The following is a 21,094-nucleotide window of genomic DNA, read 5'->3' on the forward strand; positions in this document are numbered from 1 at the left end:
TTGAAATTATGGGAAAGTTGTAAAACATAATTTTGAATAATCATGAAATTTAATTTAAAGACACACTGATGGTGAGTGTCATAAAACTATCTGCCACTACATTCTGAGAAGGGGTCCATGGTTTTCACATGACTAGCAAAGGAGTTCATGGAATAAAAAAGGTTAAGAGCCTTTTTTCTAGATGTTGTCACATTGTTCTGTTTATGATTGACCATTCTGTCTGATCACAATGCCACACCTGGACAACTATAAACAATGTCAAACTCCATCAATCTTACTACAATGTGCCTGGTTTTAAAGTCTTTTCAAAGAACCACCTTTGTGCTTGGTTGATCCTATCTTGTGTATCTTTTTTTCTTCCCTCCCCGACCCCCTGCAGTTTTTGCTGTCCGAGTCCGTTCACTGTGTGATCTTCTGTATCTATTTCTCTTTTTGTCTTCTCTTCTTGTCTTTCTCCTCTAGGATTTACCAGGATTTGATCCTAGGGACCTCTTGTGTGGAGAGAGGTTCCCTGTCAATTGTGCCACCTCAGTTCCTGGGCTCTGCTGCGCTTTACCTTGACTCTCTCCTTCGTCTCTTTTTGGTTGTGTCATCATCTTGCTGCGTGACTCACTTGGGCGGGTACTGGCTCACCGTTCAGGCACTTGGCTTGCCATGTGGGCACTCATGTGGGCACTCAGCTTACCACATGGGCACTCAGCTCACCACACAGGCACCCACATGGGCACTTGGCTCACCACGCGGCACTTGGCTCACTGTGTGGGCGCTCAACTCACCATGTGGACACTGGCTTACTGTGCAGGCACACTTCTCTTCTTTTTTTTCCACCAGGAGGCCCCAGGAATTGAACCCAGGTCTGCCCATATGGTAGGCAGAGGCCTTATCACTTGAGCCTCATCTGCTTCCCTATCTATTTTACCTTTGATTTCTTCTTTTATTATTCTCTGCTCTTTTCAGATCTATTTTTGAAATAGCACCCATCGTCTAATATTTTGTTATATATATATATATATATATATATATATATATATATATATATATATTCTGCCCTCCACTATTACAATGTTAGCTCTACTCAACAGGAATTTTTGTCTCTTTTGTTCATGGATTTATAGCAGATCCCAGAACATAGTAGACAGTAATAAATATTTGTTAATTAAATGTATATGTATTAATCTTTTCTTCTATCATCTTTAGTAATAACATGCTATTCTATTGAAGCTGGATGCTTAGCTCCTTAATTTTCACCTTCTATCGTATCTTTATTCTAAATATATAATGCTATACATTTTTGCCTGAATATCATTTTATGTGCATTTCACAAGTTCTAAAGTACAGTATTTTTGTTATATTAATTTGTAAGTATTCCTTGCCACTAAAAAGAAATACATATTATGTACTTTGGAACTAAAACAATTTAACTATTTGCTTAATTGTTTTAAAACCAATTGTGAAATCTTGCAAGAATCACTAATTTCATCAGGAATTACAAAGCTATGTTTAAACATTTTTTTTCTTCCACTCCTTCTATTTTACTGAAGCAGTATTTTACTCTATTTTAGAGCTTCTTCATTGGCTTGTTAACTATCTTGATATATAATTCTACTGGGAAGGCATGATAAATAATTAGTTCTTTCTGTTTTATTATTCATTTTTCAAGTAAGGTGTTGTTTTAATACCTTTGTTTTGGGGATGGAATCATGTCCCTCACAAAAGACATGCTCAGGTCCAAATCCTGTGGGTGTGAACCCATTAGTAAATAGGATATTTGAAGATGTTATTGATTAGGATATGCCCACACTGAATGAGGGTAGACCTCAACCCAACAGGCTGACATCCTTATCAGCTGAGGAAATTAGACACAGATGGAGACTGCACTGGGAGCAGTCAGAAGCTGGAAGTCACCTGAAACCTGAAGAAATTAGTAGGAATCTAGAAGCTGGAACCCAGAAAAGGAAAGAGAAGATGCTGCCATGTGCTTTTCCATGTGCCAGCCAGCCTCAGAATGCTATAGTCTTCAAGAAGGAACCAACAGCTTTAGACTTCTTAGCCTCGAAACTATGAGCCAATAAATTCTCATCATTTAAGCCAACCCACTGTAGAGTATATGTCTTAGCAGCTAGGATACTAATACACTATGCTAAATTCTGACAATTAAGTTTCTCTGCCTTTATTTTTTGAGCATTATGGAATCATAGATTTTCAATGATTCAATGTGCTTTGGTCTACCTCAAACATTGTTCTTTTTAATGTTCATGACTTTAACTAATGATAGACCCTCCACACTGAGTCATATGTCCTTTTAACATGATCCCATTAATTTTTGAAAAAAAATCACCTTGTAGCTCAAAAACATATCTCACACTCTCTTTTGTTCCTTCATTGAACCATGCCTGGATTTGGCATTTTTCCAAGGAAGAGTCTTAGTTCCTTTCAGTGGAAATGGTATTAGAATATATATTCAGAGAATTGGAGGTGCTCACTGCTACTGGGGTAACGTTGTTTCTAAGCCATTTCAGGGCTCACACACACATGCACACACACACATATACACATATTCTGTATAATCCTTTAAAATCCTGGGTGCATATTTGATTTATCAGTTCAATTTTAACATCACAGTATTTACACTTATTTTCTTTGATCTTGTAACTGTCCTTTTCTCTTAACTGAATATATTTGATACCATTGTCATGATTGCTTATTGTTTTAAGAAACAATATGAGGAAAATGGTTTTAAAATACCAACATTGATATAACTGCAGTGGTAACAGCTGTCTTGATGTCTGGTCTTTTCCCTCCCCTTCCTTGGACCACTGCGCCCAGCCCCCAGCACAGTAATTATTGGCTGCTGATGGCTCATAGCGGCCCCATTCTCCAGATCATTACAGTCAGCTGATGGATGCCTTCCTAACCAGGAAGTTAGTTTTTCTTTCCACTCCTGGAGGTAGCCCACAGCCACATGACAACCCTTTGCCTTGGGAGTGAGGAGGGGGTAACTGAGTCATGGTTACCATGTAGAGCCCCTCCCCTAAAGATCAGATCCAGGCTAGACTTCATTTAAGACCTTTACCTTCCACCGCTCTTTCACCTTCCCTAACTTGCTTTACTCCTCCCCTTCCTCACAAATTTTCCCTAAAGATCACTTCCTCAGTAACTCACCTCCACCAAATTCCCTGCCTCAGACTCTGCTTCCAGGAAACCTACCTAAGACAGCTACAAACAATGTAGCTACTGAAGGAGGTGTAAAATGTCTTTTGTTTTGTCCACAGAATACATCCCATTAAAAATGTACAATCAAAACTCCAAAGTCCCTTTAAATCCTTTCTCCATGTGCTTGTAAGGGCTAAATGGATATCCATGTGGGTCTCATTTTCAATTTAGATGTTTTGTTTTTCTTTAACAATTTAGGTTGCTTTTAATAGGATTGGATTTTAATGATTCAAAGGTCAAAACTAGATATACAAAGAGAAGTCTTATCTGCCCTCAATAAGGAACCATTTTATTAGTTTTATCATTCCATTTTTCTTTTTGAAAAATTAAGGATATATTCACATATATATTCACAAACACTGTGTATGAATCATTTTAGGGAAATAATGCCAAGTGCTTTTACCAGGAACGTGTTGAGGTTTTTTCAAATGACTGTTCAGTATTTATTGCTACTGTATGATATTCCTCCTTTGCTCTATTCCTATGAATAATTATGGTAATAGACTTCCTAATATTGTATCTTTTACATCACTGAAGCAAACCATGGTTGATCATATTATATTTTTCTATTGATATGCTCTTGGAATCTGATTGCTAATGTTGTATTACTATCCCGAAGAGAGAATGGTTAGATATTTCTTTTTAAGGGGAGATCTTTACCACATTTTTAGAAAGAATATGGAGGTTCGCCTTCCTTTTCTATGCTCTGGAACTGTTTAAATAACATTGGGATTGTCTGCTTTTTGAAGATTTAATGAAATTACTCCAGGAAACTGTCTGAACTCAGTGCTATTTAGGAAGTTCACTTTGACAGTATTCTCTATTATAACATAAAGGATATGCTTAGAATTTCTCTCCTCAAGTCAATCATAATAAATTATATTTTTCTCTAAGATTACCCATCATATCTAGTTTTCAAATTTATCTGTGCAGTTGATCATATCAATCTTTATTGTCATATTAGACTTGAATAATTTCTTCTTTTATTTTTATTTTGACTATTATTTTCTATTTTAATTTCTCCTTGAGGTATGAGTTCTTACTAGAATTTCACATTTTTTAAACTTGTGGGATTCTTTTTTTTTGCTACTTATATCCCTATATAACTGAGGCGAATCTATATTTTTCCTACAATATTATCTCTGTCTGGAAAACCAGAAAGTTTCTGTAATAGAAAAGGGAAGATAAGTGTTCTAATAAGGACTGAGGGTTTAGTAGTGTCAAAAATTTCTGAGAGGTCAAGAAAGATAAGTATGGGGACATCTGTGTCAGATAAATTGATAGTTATGAACTTGGCCAGAATAACTATGAAGCAGAATATTTGCTGAAAGCCAAATTACTGAAAACTCATTTATTTTTAAATACATTTTTTAAAAAAATGTTTGTAACTAGAACAGCACTTTTTTATGTAATGGGATGGTTTTAACAGTTTTTAAGAATTTCTGAAAAGGTTTAATTAATTGATTTCTATTTTACATTAATATAAGCATTTTAAGAAATATTTCATTTGTACCTAGTTCAACTGCCTCTGGATAATGGGATCCAAACATTTCAGCAGTAATTTCTTAAATAAACCATCTTAATACCATAGCTCTCATAAAATATAAAATTCTCATCTGCTTTCATCCCGTTTTACCACCCCTAGAAATTTCCATTTTTGGAATCCATTCCCACCCTCTTTTTCCTTTTTATATCACTGGCTGCCTCTTCTCAGTTCTCTTTGTTAACTCCCTATCATCCATCTAGGTCTTTATTTTTTTTATATCTCTACCCATACCCCAGATGGTTCTCTCTTCTGCCCATGGATTGTTTGCTTACCTTCTCCAGGAGTCACCAGGAACCTAATCTGGGACCTCCCATATGGGAGACAAGTGCCCAACAGCCTGAGCCACATCTGCTCCCCATGGGCTGCAGCGTCTGCTGGCTTATGGCATCTGCTCATTTAGGTGTCTGCTCATTGAGCATCTGCTAATCTTCCTTAGGAGGCACTGGGACCCAAACCCAGGGCCTCCCATGTGGTAGGCCAGTGCCCAATTGGTTTAGCCGCATCTACTTCCCTATCTATGTCTTTAAATGGTGGGTTTATTCAAGGCTTCATCCAGGACCCTTACCTCTTTGCCAAAAACATTGCCTCCCTAAATGATCTCACCATTCCCATGAATTTAATTTCCATCTATATGCTAAAGACTCCCCAAATTAGAGTATTTTTCCTCTGCGATCCAGACTCATCCAACTTGATAATCCATCCAGGTGTCTACAAGGCATCTCAAATTTAACATATCCAATAGATAACTCTAATTCTTGATTTCCCTACCCCAAATACTATCTGTTCTCTAGTCCTACTCCTCTAAGAAAATAGCTCCACCATCCCAACCCCAGCCTCCAGTTGTTCAATCAAAAACTTAGGACTCTTCCTGTATGTATCTCTTCCTTTCATCTCCAAATGCCATTCTGTCTCCAAGATGTGTCTCAAATCTACGCTGCTTTTCTCTGCTGTTACCAGCTTTCTCCAAGTCATCTTAACTATTGCAATAACCAACTGACTTTCCACTTTTGCCCCATTCGGGTACATTCTCTATACAATTCTCAGAATAGTCTTTAAAAACAATGCAAAATAGTTCATATTAATATGTTGACTTCCCAAATGGACTTTGGGTAAATCCCAGACTCCTTTCATGGCTATGTCTTCAATTTCTTCACATGCCATGCTCACTCTCACTTCCACCAGCCTCCAACTCTATAGGGCTTCTGGAATATTTAAACCTCTTTGCTATCCCAGGGTCATGGTCCCTTTGCTTGGAACAATCTTTCCCCAGATCCCCACATGTTTAGTTCTTTCTCTTCTTTCAGGTCTTAGCCCAAATACCAATGATCAGAGACTTCCTTGCCCACTTTGATAAAGTAACTTCATCTCCTCACCCCAGTCACACTCTATCACATTGTTTTCTTCACATCACTTTTTGAAATGTATAATTCTTTTTGTCTACTTATTTGTTTCCTTTTTTATTATCTGTCTTCTCCACTAGAATGTATATTCCATGACGACAAGGATGAGATCTCTTATGCTCACTCTTGAATCCCAAGGTCTAGTTCATATAAGAAACTCCATAAGTCATGTTAAATAGATGGATGAATGAGACCTCAATGCTTCCTAAAATGGGCCAATCTGGGAAATTAAGCTTTGGAGTGAAGAAAATCAGGCTAGTTTATTCTTAGCTCTGCTTTTTTTTTCTGACCAATGCAGAGGCTTGAAAAATTTCAGTAATACCTAGTTGTGAAGCTGAAAAATGGAAAATCAGAATGATCAATGGACGTCCCTCATTCTGCAGACTTTCAAAATCTCTTCATATTCAGCACAAATGATACATGCCTAAATGATTATGATTTGCTCATGGCTTTCAGAAAAGATTTTTTTGACAAAGCAACAGCAAAAGACATGTGTTTGCCAATGGAAGCTTGAATATCTTTTAAGCCTGCCTGTAAAAGCTGCTTTTATTGTAGGAAAATAATATATAATTAGTGATATATTTAAGCATCTCTTCATACTTCATACTCCAAACATTTAATATTAACTATCCCAAGTGCTTTTTGTCATTATATATGTCTCACAATAGTCTCTAAAATGTTTAGTACCTGGGTGAAAAGAAAATAATTAGAACTGTCAGAAAGTTGCTTTAACTTTTCTAAATCATCTTCTAAGATGAACAGTATTTGAAAAGAAGTTTTAGATTCTATTATATAACTATAAACCCAAAACTAGCTCTCTAAAACTGAGCAAAATCTGTTTCTTAAATACATGTAGACTTCTCTCCACAGTCACATTTCACTTCAAGTTTGAGCTAGCTTCTGAGAAAAGAAAGTAAAAGACAAAGAAAGGAGATAGCTATGTAAAAATGGAAGAAACAAAGCAAATGGAAAATTATTATTATATGTTAGGGGTCCATTTCTAGAACTGGAGTGGATTAGCTGAAATTAAATTAGAAACAAAAATAACAGATAATTAAAAGAAAAAAGGAGAGGAATAGGAAGACTAGTTCTTGGATTCATGAGAAATCATACGGTGGTGTACTATTTAAAAAGTGAATATTGGATTATTTTTAGGATGTGGGTTGATTCCAACACTGTAGCTCCATGTACTGTGAATTCTATATCAGCAGCGTGCCCACAGTGACAGATAATTAACAAAATTACAAAGAATTTTGGGAATGCTTTTTATTTAAATCAAGTATTTGAAGAAAAATGGTAACAAATTTGGAATTCACACTAATAAGACAAAAGATGTTTTAAACATTTAATATTTACTTGAATAGATATTAGGGTAAAAGCAGACATTCCAGGGTAACTTTCTTTTCAGTCAGAATTTCATGAGTATATGAGAAGATACATCTAAAATCTGGGTCTCCTTACCTACCCTTCAAGCCACCGTCCTTCATATCTCACCACTTCAAATCCCCAACACCAAGACAAAACTGCCTATGCACCAAATCCTGTCATCTCAGTCCCTTCACTTCCTTGCAAACCAGTTTCCTACTCTAAGTACTCTCCTGGAATTGCATTTTGTAAGGGCCCCACTGCATCAGTAATCCACAAATTCAATAGTTTCTTTTTGTTTTGTTTTGTTTTTTCTTTATTAGAGAAATTATGGATTTACAAAACAATCATGCATAAAATACAGGGTTCACATACACCACCCCACCAACAAAAAGTTGCATTGGTGTGGAATATTTATCACATTTGATAGAACATTTTCATAGTTGAACTTTTAATTAAAATCCATGGTTTAACATAAAGTTCACTGTGTAATGTAGTTCCATGGATTTTTAAAAAATTTTTATTCTGTTACCATTTATACAATCTTTTAATCATATTCAGATATATATTTCAGTCCTGATAATTGCATTCACAACGTTGTGCTACTATCACCACCATCCATTACCAAAACATTTAGATCATTCCAAATAGGAATGGCATTTTAGGTATTGTAGACTTAGAGGCTTTGATATACTGATGTCTCTGAAATTCCCTCTTCTTTTGTCCTTGACTTGTTCTCTCCCAACTGTTCTGCACCTCTCAAACCTAGGTTTTGTTTTCTGGTTTCTCTTTTCTCTCTTTATTCTCTTTTTGACTGCTCTGAAATTCTCCGTTGGTAGTCACATACACTTGCATAAATTAAATTATCATTGTGTATATCTTTTAAATTCTAAAGACAATGGCAGAAAAAATAGTTGTCAATTTTCTTAACTATGATGTGCTTAGAAACGAGACACAAACTTCTGATAAAATTTTACAGTAAATTTAAATAAGAAGTTTGAACTTTAAAAGTAATCTGATGCTCTCATTCAAATTTAAATATGGTCATTGCAAAGAATACAAAAGTTTATAAACATATTATAGTGTCATCAAATTGAGTGAGAACTACAGTGAGAGATTTTGTGAGTGTAACTGATACGTACCATTAATTCATATATTCAAATTCACCTTTGCTTTATTGTACAATATAAATCTGAGTCAAAGCCATAATGGAAGAAACTTACAATTCTGCAATAGAAAAGATCTTGTTGTGTAAGAATGCTTAAAGAATAGAAACTGTTATGAGTTTTGAGATTATACTGATTCATTCTATTAGGATGGAAAAATTGTAGTGATCCAGACTAAATGTAAGAGAGTAAATCTGATGACCAGAAAAGGATGTAATCAGTGTGGAGATAAATTACTTGTGCTAAACTGAATTCGCTGGCTAAAACAATTATTTTTCTGTAATAGTTTCCATCTAAAAAGTAACTGCAAATGAGTCATGTAGCAAATCAAAAACCAAAAACTGATGTAAAATGTTTTATCATCAATAAAGTTCTGTAACTGTGAAGGTAAGTGAATGATATGTGTAGCAAATCAATGACAAAACAGAGAGTGCGTGAAATGTTTTACTGTCAATATAATTTGCGACATTCTCTATCACTGCACTTTGAATTCCCTGAGCTGAGGAAAATCAAAAACTTTATCTGTACATTTCACTTTGCGTACTAAAGCAGGGGCTGCATTTCCAACCTCCTGATTCACTTACGAAGCCCAGCAGAGCGTACCCAGAGAGGGCTGCCCCCGGCCCTGCTCAGGGAGCTCTCACACTGGTCACTTGCAGTCCCAGCCGCGCCTGACTTCACGGGCTTTCCCTTGCTCACTAGCTGCCCTAAATTAAGCCGACCTCGATTTCAGGCACCGCTGGAGCGGGGCTGAGCTGGCAGGGCAAGCTGGAACGCACACGTGCGTCGCGTGCCTCTCGGCAAAGGCCATGTGCTCCTCCCTCGACGCGCTCCCGGCCACGGGCCACGGGCCGCCGCAGCACTCCCTCGGCTGGAGTCCAGGAAGCCACAGCAACGGCGCTGCTCCTGCGCCTTCAGGCTTCCCGGAGGTCCCGCCCCTGGACCCCCGGCCACCTTGCCCTCTCTCCATTAGCACCTCTCCTCCACTGCTCCCCCCCCCCCCCCTCCCGGCAGCAGTCATGATCTTTATTTTATGAGGAGTCTGGAAGTTGAGGGCCCAGTTCCTCATCACCTCTTCTTTCTGATCCTGGCCCTTCCGGGCTGACCCTGTAGCAGTGTTGAAGCGCACGTCTCGAGGATTAGAAACCTTCCCTTTCTAAGACCTCTGTTTCAGCTAAGAGTTATGAAAGCGTGTTTTGATATGTGTTCAAGGATTGTCTTCTTGGTTCTTTGAAAGGGATGTGGTGCTATTTCCTGAGCCAACTGAGGAGAAGGACATAGCTCCTGGGATGGGGAAGGACTTCAGGACACAAGGACTTGTAAGAGATTGGCAGGGGTGACACATGAAGGCATGGGAGACAGTACAGAATGAGAGCAAAACGTACGAACTGCGTAGTTTCCAGTCCTGGCTCTTCCCCTAATTCACTGTGCTACCTTGGGCAACTTAGTTTACCTCTCTGTCACCTCCTTTCTTCCTCTGTCTTAGTTTCCTGCAAACTGTGGATCTTAAAATGACAAATGTATTCTCTCACAGTTCTGGGGAGCAGAAGTCTGAAATCAGTAGCACGGAGCCAAAATCAACACGTGGCCATGGCTGCACGTTCTCCAGAGGCTCCAGGGGAGAAGCTGTTCCGTTCTCCTCCCCGTCCTGGGGGCTGCCTGCGTTCCTTGGATGGTGGCCGCACCACTCCAGTCTCTGCTTCCAGGATTACATTGCTTTGCTTCCTCCTCTTCTTTGTGTCATATCTCCCTGTCTTCCTCTGATAAGGCTCCATGTAATCAGGTGATTCCTCTTGGGTAATCCAGGGTGATCCTTCCTTCTCAAGATCCTTCATGTAGCCCCATGTACAAAATCTTTGCCACATAAGGGAATAGTCCCAGATTCCATGAATGAGCACATGGACATCTTTGGAGCCATTATCCAGCCTGCCACATCAGATCTGTAAAATGAGGCTGATAATCATTCCAACATGAACATTAAAGGATATAATATTTGAAAAATAGCACAATGCCTAGGATATATAAAGAACTCAATAAATGTTAGCCCATGATGACATAAGTAAGTTTCACATGAACAAAATAATGTTAAAAATAAACATGTGCAGAGAGTCTCATCTCTGGATCTTCGATGTGTGCTAATCTTGAAAGGTTAATATCATTCAAAGCATTGTTCCCTGCATTGAATGATTAAAACTGAATAGTTTAGGAATATGATACAGATAGTGATTTTTGGCTTTATTTTTTGTACCTTCACTTGAAATTAAAATTCTTTCAACAATTTTAGTCATCCTCAATTCTTACTAAGGTCAAAGTCAAAGATACGATGTGATATCGCTATCTCCTGTCACTCTCTTGTCTCCCGGCCTACCTAGGATACAGATTTAATGACATTCAACATCTCTGTCCACCGCTCGTGGTGGAGGGAACATGGACCTGGTTGTGTCCGAAGAGTGCTGCCTCCATCAGCCCATGGAATGATGGACGATTACACATATGTCTCGGTCACGGGCTGCATCATCGACTTCCAATACCTGGAGGTCATCCACAGTGCCGTCCAAATACTGCTCTCGGTAAGTGTCACTTTTATGTCTTTGTCTGATCAGGACTTTTTTAAGCTAAACCTGCCCTCCACACTCACCTGGGAGAAAATGATACAGAGAAGCACACAGACAACAGCCTTTAAAAGATGGAAATTGCAACAATTAGGGTATCACAAGTTACACTTATTGACAGGTTATACCTTATTCCTTTCGGTATCCATACATGGCTTTTTAGAACCAGTTAGTTGCTATAGTGACTAATTTGAGATACAATCTACACCGTTCATTGGAATAGTATCACCTTCCCCTAGAAGTGGTATGTTGTCCATAGCTACCTTCTGCTCTTCTGCTAATGCATTTCTACTTTTATTTCTACTACTAACACATTCTTCTAATATATACACATTAGTTCCAGAAAGAGAAGAATGGATACTCACACAATGGCTTGCTTGCTCAGAGAGTAACTTGCTCAATCTAATAAACCGCACATTTCAAATAATTATTCCTGAAAAATCAATTCTTTCCAAAGAGTCTTGGGAATTTTAATGCCTATACATTTGAGAAGGGAAACGGCTTGATTGGCACCAGAAAGGTTATGTACCAGGATTTCCTTGAAGTTAATGCCTTACCACCAGACTGACACACCCACAGTTTGACCACCGTTTGGAATACAATTAACTTAAGATGTTTAACCAAATCAAGAATGGTGTTTCTTTGAGAACCAACAAAATTTGGCATTTTGTATAAGTCAAAATATAATGAATGTAGACATTCTCAACCAGACTTTTCACGCAAACTAACCATCTCAGTTCATATGACCAACTACTTAGAAAGTCAAAAATAAAGAGATGCAGGGTCAATAATAAAAATAAATAAGTACCAGAAATATAAGAAGGGTATGTTAATGAGGAAAGTACCTTGAATTATGTCTGGAAAGAACTTTGAGAAATCCTTACTCTAGCTTTTTTTATCTGTTATCTACTGCTGTATAACGAAACATCCATAGCATAATGAATTAAAACAGTATCATTTTACTGCTTAGAGATGTCTGGGTCAGGAGTTTGGGCTGGGCTCAGTGGGATCTTCCACTCCACATGACGTCGGCTCAGATACTCAAGTGAGGCATTTGTTTGACAGCTATCATGGGCATGAAGCATCCGAAAGGCCTCACTCACATGTCTGGTGCTGGCTGTTAGCCTTCATTCTCCTCCCCATGACTTCTTTTTCTCCAGTAAATCTGACTGGCTTCCTTATCTCAAAGCAGCTGTGCTCCAAAAGGAGAACCCCAGTATAAAAGCATTTATCAAACCTCCACTTGAGTGTGGCTTGCTCTTTTCCCATAGACTAAAGCCAGTCACATGATGAAGCCCGACCTTCATGTGGGAGGGGACTGTAGAAAGGTGAGACTCCCAGGGGGCATGGCTTCGTCAGGACAACCAATGTAATGATCTTTACCCCATTTAAATTACCTATGAATTATTGTTTAATCTGCATGCCTAATATTTAAAATAATTTTAGAGCAGGGGTTCTTAACAAGGGGTCCATGACCTTGAATTGACATTCGAGAAAAAAAAAACATTCTTTTGGGGATGTGTTGGTGCAGGTGCAGATGTAATATATTTATTTAATAATACACAGTATAGTGTGGACTTAGTAAGTAAGTCCACTTAGTATAGGATAGACCTTAGTAAGAGGTCCATGGTTTTCACCTAACTAATAAAGGGGACTGTGGAACAAAACAGGTTAAGAACCCTGGTTTTAGTGAGTACATTTGAATTACAGTGTTGTAGAGAGCTTACAGCTATGTTATTTAGGATGGTAAAAAAGTTTCCTAGAAAAACTAAAGATGAGAATGAAAAACTAATCAAAGTTCTTTTAGCACTCTAGTTCAGAGAGACAAATTTGACACTGAATACAAAGAAGATGCAGAATGTGTCTCAATGCTAAGGAATTTTATTTCAGAGATGTAACAAAGAATCTCATCATTCTTGGTTTCTATAGTCATATTTATAAGTATACTATAATTTGTCAATATATGTTTATTAGATTTTTCTAGTCTCTGGTCTTCCTTTAATCTCCCAGCACATATGAAAATGTGCCAAAATATTTATGTTTAAATCTTTATATTAAAAATATGAAGGCATATTTTCTCTTAAAATTTTCGGTCTATTTTAAAATATAAAAGTATTCAAATATCATATACTAGACTCTAAAGACGCTTACCAGTTGGGTTTTTTTTCAACATTTAAAGTACTTTTCTAGAATCTTACATTTGTGGATAAATCCTCCTCCTTTTAAAACATATATTTATACTCTTGCCAACCCATTTTGTAGGATGATAGCATGGTGTCTAAATGTTTATAATGCAGCAGGATGTCATGGAATAAAAAAAGTCATTTCCCATAGTATCTCTAATTCAAATGAATAGCAAGGTGAAGGTATTTATTTGATATGGAGCTGGACTGTTACATAAAACATACCCTTAAGAAAAATATTAAATAACGTGTATATATTGCCACCTACAAGTACTTGTAACATAAATGAATTCCTTGACATATTGTGTTAGTGAACAAACATTCAAAGCCTTTTGTGTGTGTACAGGGTCCTGACTATACAGTTTGGCCTTCGGACAATAAAAGGATTACTTGTTGCTCTCTGACTTTTCTGGTGCAATATACCTGCAAGACAAGATTTCCAATATTTTATCTTTCTATGTTATAATAAAATATATTCTGAAATTGTTTCACAATTATCAAATTTCCTATTACTGCTGTGGTTGATTTTATATTTTCTCTACTTATTCATATGAATCTGTTTACAATTATTAGAATTTTAACTGAGGATGTGAGAATTCTTCCTGGATGGCCTTAGATGTGCTGAGACATCCACCTTATTACTCAGGCGCAGAGGTCAGGGTTGCTATACTTAATGACCCATGTGACATGGGCACCAATCAAGTGAGACAGACTGAGGGAGCTGGGATGGGCCCTGGAGGCCCCACTGACCAGGGGCTTCCCCTTTAATTGCTGGAGGCCCAGGAATACCTAGAAGGACAGTGCGGAGGAACCCACAGAGGGGCAGGTCGATGGAGGCAGATCCTGCAGGGTTTCAGGACAATAGGTCTCTACCAAATGGGAGAGAAGCTTGTGAAGAATTTAAGAATGGCTGCAACTCTGTGGGTGCATACTACCTGAGCAATGACCCTCCATAAGAGTAGAACTTGGGACCAGAAGAAACTAAACCTCAATCATAAGCACCACACAGGAACCGTGCACGGGCTTTACAGAAATTAACAAAATAACAGCACTTAGGAAGAAGGTATCCGGCTCCCGCTTCTCCTAAGGGACTGGAACAGCGGGGTGCCTTGTGCTCCCGACATAGGCACTTAGAATTGAAGGAGAGAGGCAGAATGGAAAGCAGAGAGAACGTTCTCGTTGGCCTGATCTCACTGAGTGCTACAGCAGGGCTCCTGCAAACTCTCAGCTACCCAGATTGTACATCAGGGCAGAGCCTAGAGAAAGGCTGTGGACTATATAATAGCAGTAGCAAAATTTATCCAGGTAGGAGACAAGACAACAAAGAGGGTAGCTAGGATTAGACCATGGGATGATACTAGTCCATCCTCTCTGTCCTCACTGCACTGTCTTGGTTCGCAAGCTCTTCATTCTCCTGAAACCTGACCTTAACTTCCTGTACAGTTCGCAGCCCAAGTTCTGCCTCCCCCTCCCCCCGCCAGCAGGTCATTCCTGCTCTCACTTGAGGACAGATGATTATAATGTGCAAGTCTTGTCTTCCCTCCTCAACACCTTTCCATGATGCCCCTTACCTTCGGGATGAAACCTGAGCTCTGTAATTTGGCATGTGAGACCCTTGTGGCCTGCCCCTGCCTGGGCCCTTACCCTCATCTTCTGGCATCTGACCAAACAACCCATATTCCATCGCTACAGAACAAGACATGTTCCACAAGCACCCTGTGTCTTCTTTTTTTAAAATTTTTTTTCAAAGATTTATTTTTTATTTATTTCTCCCCCTCCTCCCAGTTGTCTGCTCACTGTGTCCATTAGCCGTGTCTTCTTCTGTGACCGCTTCTATCCCTATCAGCAGCACCGGGAATCTGTGTTTCTTTTTGTTGCGTCATCTTGTTGCGTCAGCTCTCCGTGTGTGCGGCACCATTCCTGGGCAGGCTGCACTTTCTTTCGCACTGGGCAGCTCTCCTTATGGGGTGCATGCCTTGCGCATGGGGCTCCCCTACGCGGGGGACACCCCTGCGTGGCAGGGCACTCCTTGCGCGCATCAGCACTGCGCATGGGCCAGCTCCACACGGGTCAAGGAGGTCTGGGGTTTGAACCATGGACCTCCCATGTGGTAGGCGGATGCCCTAACCACTGGGCCACGTCCACTTCCTTCTTGTGTCTTCTTGTGCCTCCAAACACGTGGCACTTGGCCAGGAATAGGTTTTCCACCCATTCCTTCTCCCTCATTGCCCCAAATTCAGCACTTCACCCATCTGGCTACTGTCCACTAATAGACATCTTTCAAAACTTAACTAAAATATTTCAGGACCTTTTACGTAAATTCTTAAGTAGGTAATGCATTCATTTGGTTCAAAAACATAAAAATGTATGTAGTGGGGAAGCAGATGTGGCTCAAGCGATTGAGCTTCTGCCTACCATATGGGAGGTCCATAGTTCAGTTCCCAGTGCCTCCTAAAGGGGACAGCAAGCTGGCATGGCAAGCTGACACAACAAGATGATGCAGCAAGAGACACAAGAAGAAAAACATAATGAGAGACACAACAAAGTAGGGAACAGAGGTGGCTCAAGTGATTAGGCCCCTCCTCCTACATTGGCAGTCCCAGGTTCAGTTCCCAGTGCCTCCTAAAGAAACAAGAAAGATGAACAGACACGCAAGTGCAAACAACAAGGGGGTGGGGAGAAATAAATAAAATAAAATAAATCTTAAGAAAAAATGTATGTAGTGAAAATACCCCCTCTCCTACCCTTTTCTCCCATTTCCCAGTCCCCCATCTCTCTACCTCAATAGTCAACCATTTTTGCTTGGTTTGTTTGTTTGTTTGTTGGGGTATACAACTCCAAAGTGTCTTAATGCAAATACAAGAAAATAAGAAAATATATCCTTATTTAGCCTCCACAAAGCACAGAATATGCAATCTTCTTGGGCCTTCCCTTTTTTCACACTCATTAAAAGCTATTTTTTATCAGCACATAAATGTTCCATTGCTTCTTTAACAGTTCCAATTGATGGACATTTGAGTAGTAACCCCTTTCTCTAGTCTAAACCATGCTGTAGTAAAGAACCATGCATGTACTACTGAGAGTATTTCTTAGACCTGTGCTACACACTTATTCCCAGGTTGTGCTAAATGTCCTGTCACATCAGCCCACTGTTTTAGAGTCACTGAACTTCCTGTCTGTCTTTCTATCAGAATGAAATCTCCTTGAAGGTTTTGTTCAATATCTGAAGTCTCAGTAACTAGCAGATGGACAGAGAATACATGTTTTTTGAATGAATATAGGACCAACAAACAAGAGATTCCAAAATTTGGTGTAAACATACACAGAAGCATCTATGTTCAAAAACTGGCAGGGGTAAAACACAGAAATGCAGGAGCCAGTTAATGGTGGACTTGGATCTGAGAAAATAAGAGAATGAAGATAAAATGGTTTGCACAGCACATGATACAGAAGGACTCAATAAATATTAGTCTCTTATTGATATAATCAATGTTATTACTATAATTGCTATGTACCTGCCCATATCCTATTTGCAGTGGTCCCTATTTCAAAGCCAAAAGGCTTCATCCGATAATGCAACTATCTCAAGAACTCTAGGTACTTTAATTTGCTACCTGATTCCCATATCCAGCATGAAAAGTGTCATTTCAACAACCTTCATAGGAGACATCAATCATATATCCTCATTCTGAGAACCCAACTATATTTTTTATTAATACAACAAACACTCCACCTTCCCCCTTCCCTGAAACCTCTAAACTGCTTTCTATCTCTACAAATTTGCCATTTCTAGTCATCTCTTTCAAGAGATATCCTACATCTTTGTTCTTATGTCTTCCCTGGGTATAAGGCTCTTCCAGGTTGCAGCATGTCTCTTAACTCCATTTTTTTCTTATGGCCAAATAATATTCCATTGTGTGTATGTACCACATTTTGTTTATCCATTCATTTGTTAATGGACCCTTTCCAACTTTTACCTATTGTGAATAATTCTTTTATAAACATTAATGTGCAAGTATTTGTTTGTGACCCTGTTTTCACTCTTTTTGAGTATATACCCAGAAGTAGGATTTCTAAGTCAAATAGTAATTCCATATTTAACTTCTTGGGGAACTACCATATTATTTTCCACAGTGGCTACATCACTGTACATTTCATCAACAAAGCACTAGAGTTCCAATTTCTCCACATGTTCTCTAACACATATTATTTTCCATATTGTTAATAATAGCCATCCTTGTGGGTTTGAAATAGTAGCTCATTGTGGTTTTTATTTGCATTTCCCTAGTGGCTAATGATGTTGAGCATCTTTTTATATGTTTCGTGGTCACATAAACACATATCTTCATTGGAAATATATCTATTCAAATTCTTCACCCATCTTTTAATGGGGTGTTTGTCTTTTTGTTGTTGCATTGTAAAAGATTTTATATATTTATATATTTTATGTATTAAACCCTTATCCAGTAGATATTTGAAACTATTTTTTCCTGTTTTGTAGATTGTCTTTTCACTTTCTTAATAATTTCCTATGATGTACAAAAGTTTTCAGTTTGTATGAAATCAAATTTATCTACTGTTTCTTTTGTTCCTTGTGCTTTTGGTGTCATATCTAAGAATATAATGTTCAAACCCAGGACATGAAAATTGGTCCGTAAGTTATCTTCTAAGAGTTTTATGGTTTTAGCCCTTCTATTTAGATCCTTGATCCATTTGGAGTTGTTTTTTTAAATAGCTTTTTTTTTTATTTTTAAAGATACATAGATTGTACAAAATGGTATCTTAAAAATATAAGAGGATTCCATACACCCCCACTCCTCCCACATCACCAAGTTCTTTCATCAGTGTGGCATATTCATCGCATTTGATGAATACATTTTGGAGCGCTGGTACACAGCATGGTTTATAGTTTACACTGTAGTTTATACTCTCTCCCAGTCCATTCAGTAGGTTATGGCAGGATATATGATGTCCTGCATCTGTCCCTGCAATATCATTCAGAACAACAACAAGTCCTGAAAATGCCCCCATATCACACCTCTTCTTCCCTCTCTCTGTTCTCAGCAACTCCCATGATCACTATCTCCACATCAGTGATAGTTTCTTCCATTGCTAGAGTCACAATAAATATATAGTCGAATACCAGTAAGTCTACTCTTATACATATCCCACATGGCTGATGGATGTAATTCTCTAGCTTGCAGTTGTAGACTCTCTTGGTTCCCTGGTGTGGTGGTTGACCATCCCCATCTCCCTGATAGCCAACATGGGTAAGTCCAACGAACTGGAGAGTAGGTGCTGCAACTGTGTTGAGCCTTGGGGTCCAGCCAACACAGTTAGTCCAGAGATTCAAGTTTTCTGAAAATACACCAACCCCAGTGCCAGCCATATGTTCAGTAAAAGTGTGCTCCTGAGTGTGATGGAGTTGGATTCAGTGACCTCTCTACACATGCCTCTTCTGTTGCATTTTTGTATATGATGTGAGGTAGAGGCCTGACTTCATTCTTCTGCATGTGGATATCCAATTTTCCCAACACCATTAATTTTGAAGATAATATTCTTTTTCCACTGCCCATACTTAGCATCCTTTTCAAAAGTCATTTGGCCATAAATATATGGGTCTATTTCTGGACTTTAGATGCTGCTTCACTGATTAACTTATCTATCTCTATGTCAGTAATACAAAGTTTTGATCACTTTCCCTTCACAATACAATTTGAAATCAGGATGTGTGAGTCCTCCAACTCTGCTCTTTTTCAAGATTGTTTTGGCTGTTTGAGACCTCTTGAATTTGCATGTAAATTTAAGTATCATTTTTTCCATTTCTACAAAAAAGGCTTCTGGAATTTTAGTAAGGATTGCATTAATATATTGCTTTGGGTAATACTGCCATATTAACAATGTTAACTCTTCCAATTCATGAACATGGGATGTCTTGCCATTTATTTAGCTCTTTAATTTTTTCAGCAGTGTTTTATACTGTTCAGTATACAAGTAACTTTTTTGTATCCTTAGTTAAATTTATTTCCAGATATTATTAGCTATTTTAAATGGAACTGTTTTCCTAATTTCCTCTTTGGATTATTCATTGCTAGTGGATAGGAACACAACTGGGTTTTTTTGTGTGTTGATCTTGTACTCTGCCACTTTGCTGAATTCATTTATTAGCTTAGTTTTCTTATAGAGTCCTTTGATTTTCTGTATATAAGATCATGTAGTCTGCAAATAAAAATATTTTTACTTCTTCCTTTCCAATTATTGCCTAGTTGCTCTGGCAAGAGTTTCTTGTACAATATTGAATAGCAGTGGAAACTGGCATTCTGTCTCATTCTGGATCTTAAAGGGAAAGCTTTAAATCTTTCACCATTTAGTATGATATTAGCTGTGGATTTTACATAAATGGTCAGTATCATGTTGAAAAGTCCCCATCTAGTCCTACTTTTGTGAGTGTTTTTATGAAGAAAAGCTGCTAGGTTTTGCAGGATGCCTTTTCTGTATTAAGATAAGCTTGTGGATTTTTCTTTCATTCTATTTATGTAGTTTATTACATTGATTGATTTTCATATGTTGAACCACCCTTGTATTCTTGGGATGAATTCCACTTGGTCATGGTGTATAATCTTTTTAATATGCCATTGGATTCAGTTTGCTGGTATTTTGTTAAGGATTTTTACATCTGTATTCTTAAAGGAAATTGGTCTGTAATTTTCTTTTCTTGTGATGTCTTAACCAGGCTTTGAAATCAGAGTTAAGCTGGCTTCATAGAATGAGTTAGGAAATGTTACCTCCTCTTGAATTATTTGGGAGAATTTGAGAAGCATTGGTATTAAGTTTTCTTTAAAGTTTTCATAAAATTCATCAATGAAGAGTTATGGTCCTAGACTTTTCTTTGGTGGAAGGATTTTTTTTAAGGAGGTACCAGGGATTGAACCCAGGACCTCATATATGGGAAGCAAGTGCTCAACCACTGAGCTATATCTGCTTCCCAATAAGATTTGGGCTTTGTTTGTTTGTTTTTGTTTTTAGGAGGTACTGGGAATCAAACCTGGACATTGTCCATGAGAAGCAGGTGTTCAATCACTTGAGCTACATCTACTCCCCACTTGGCCCAGCCCACATTTTTATTTGTGTGATACAATATAAATAAACCCACTTTTCTCTTTCAAATAAAGAGTGTGCTGTTTAATTTCAATTTATTTTTATATTTTCAAGGTTCCTCCTCTTATTTATATACAGCCTCACTCCATTGTGGTTGGAAAGGTTACTTTTTATGAATTCAATATTTTAAAATTTATTGAGATTTCTCTTGGGCCCTAACATGTGGTCTATTCCAGAGAATGATCAGTGTGTACTTGAAAAAAATTTGTGTATTCTACTGTTGTTGGCTGAAGGATCCTATATGTGTCAAGTAGATGTAGTTGGTTTAACTGTTGTTCACGTCCTCTAATTCCTTACTGATCTTCTTTTTAGATATTCTATCAGGTATTGAAAGGGGTGTTGCTTTAGTTTCCCAGCTGTTAAAACAAGTACAATACAATGGGTTGGCTTACAAAAGAAATTTAGTGGCTCACAGTGTCAAAGGCTAGAAGACTTGCTTCCTCCTATAGTC

At 38.1% G+C, this 21,094-nt stretch overlaps 1 protein-coding gene across 2 annotated transcripts in view; it reads left to right on the top strand.

Annotated features, from left to right (window-relative positions):
• Positions 1-21,094, top strand: part of NKAIN3 (sodium/potassium transporting ATPase interacting 3) — a 702,972-nt gene that overhangs the window by 505,606 nt on the left and 176,272 nt on the right. For both annotated transcript variants that reach the window (XM_004463919.5, XM_058275571.2), the window contains exon 4: positions 11,063-11,260. In XM_004463919.5, the coding sequence (XP_004463976.2) occupies positions 11,063-11,260 (198 nt within the window). The remainder of the gene's footprint in view (positions 1-11,062; positions 11,261-21,094) is intronic.

The sequence above is a fragment of the Dasypus novemcinctus genome, chromosome 14 (assembly GCF_030445035.2).
Source record: "Dasypus novemcinctus isolate mDasNov1 chromosome 14, mDasNov1.1.hap2, whole genome shotgun sequence".
Classification (NCBI taxonomy): Eukaryota; Metazoa; Chordata; class Mammalia; order Cingulata; family Dasypodidae; genus Dasypus; species Dasypus novemcinctus.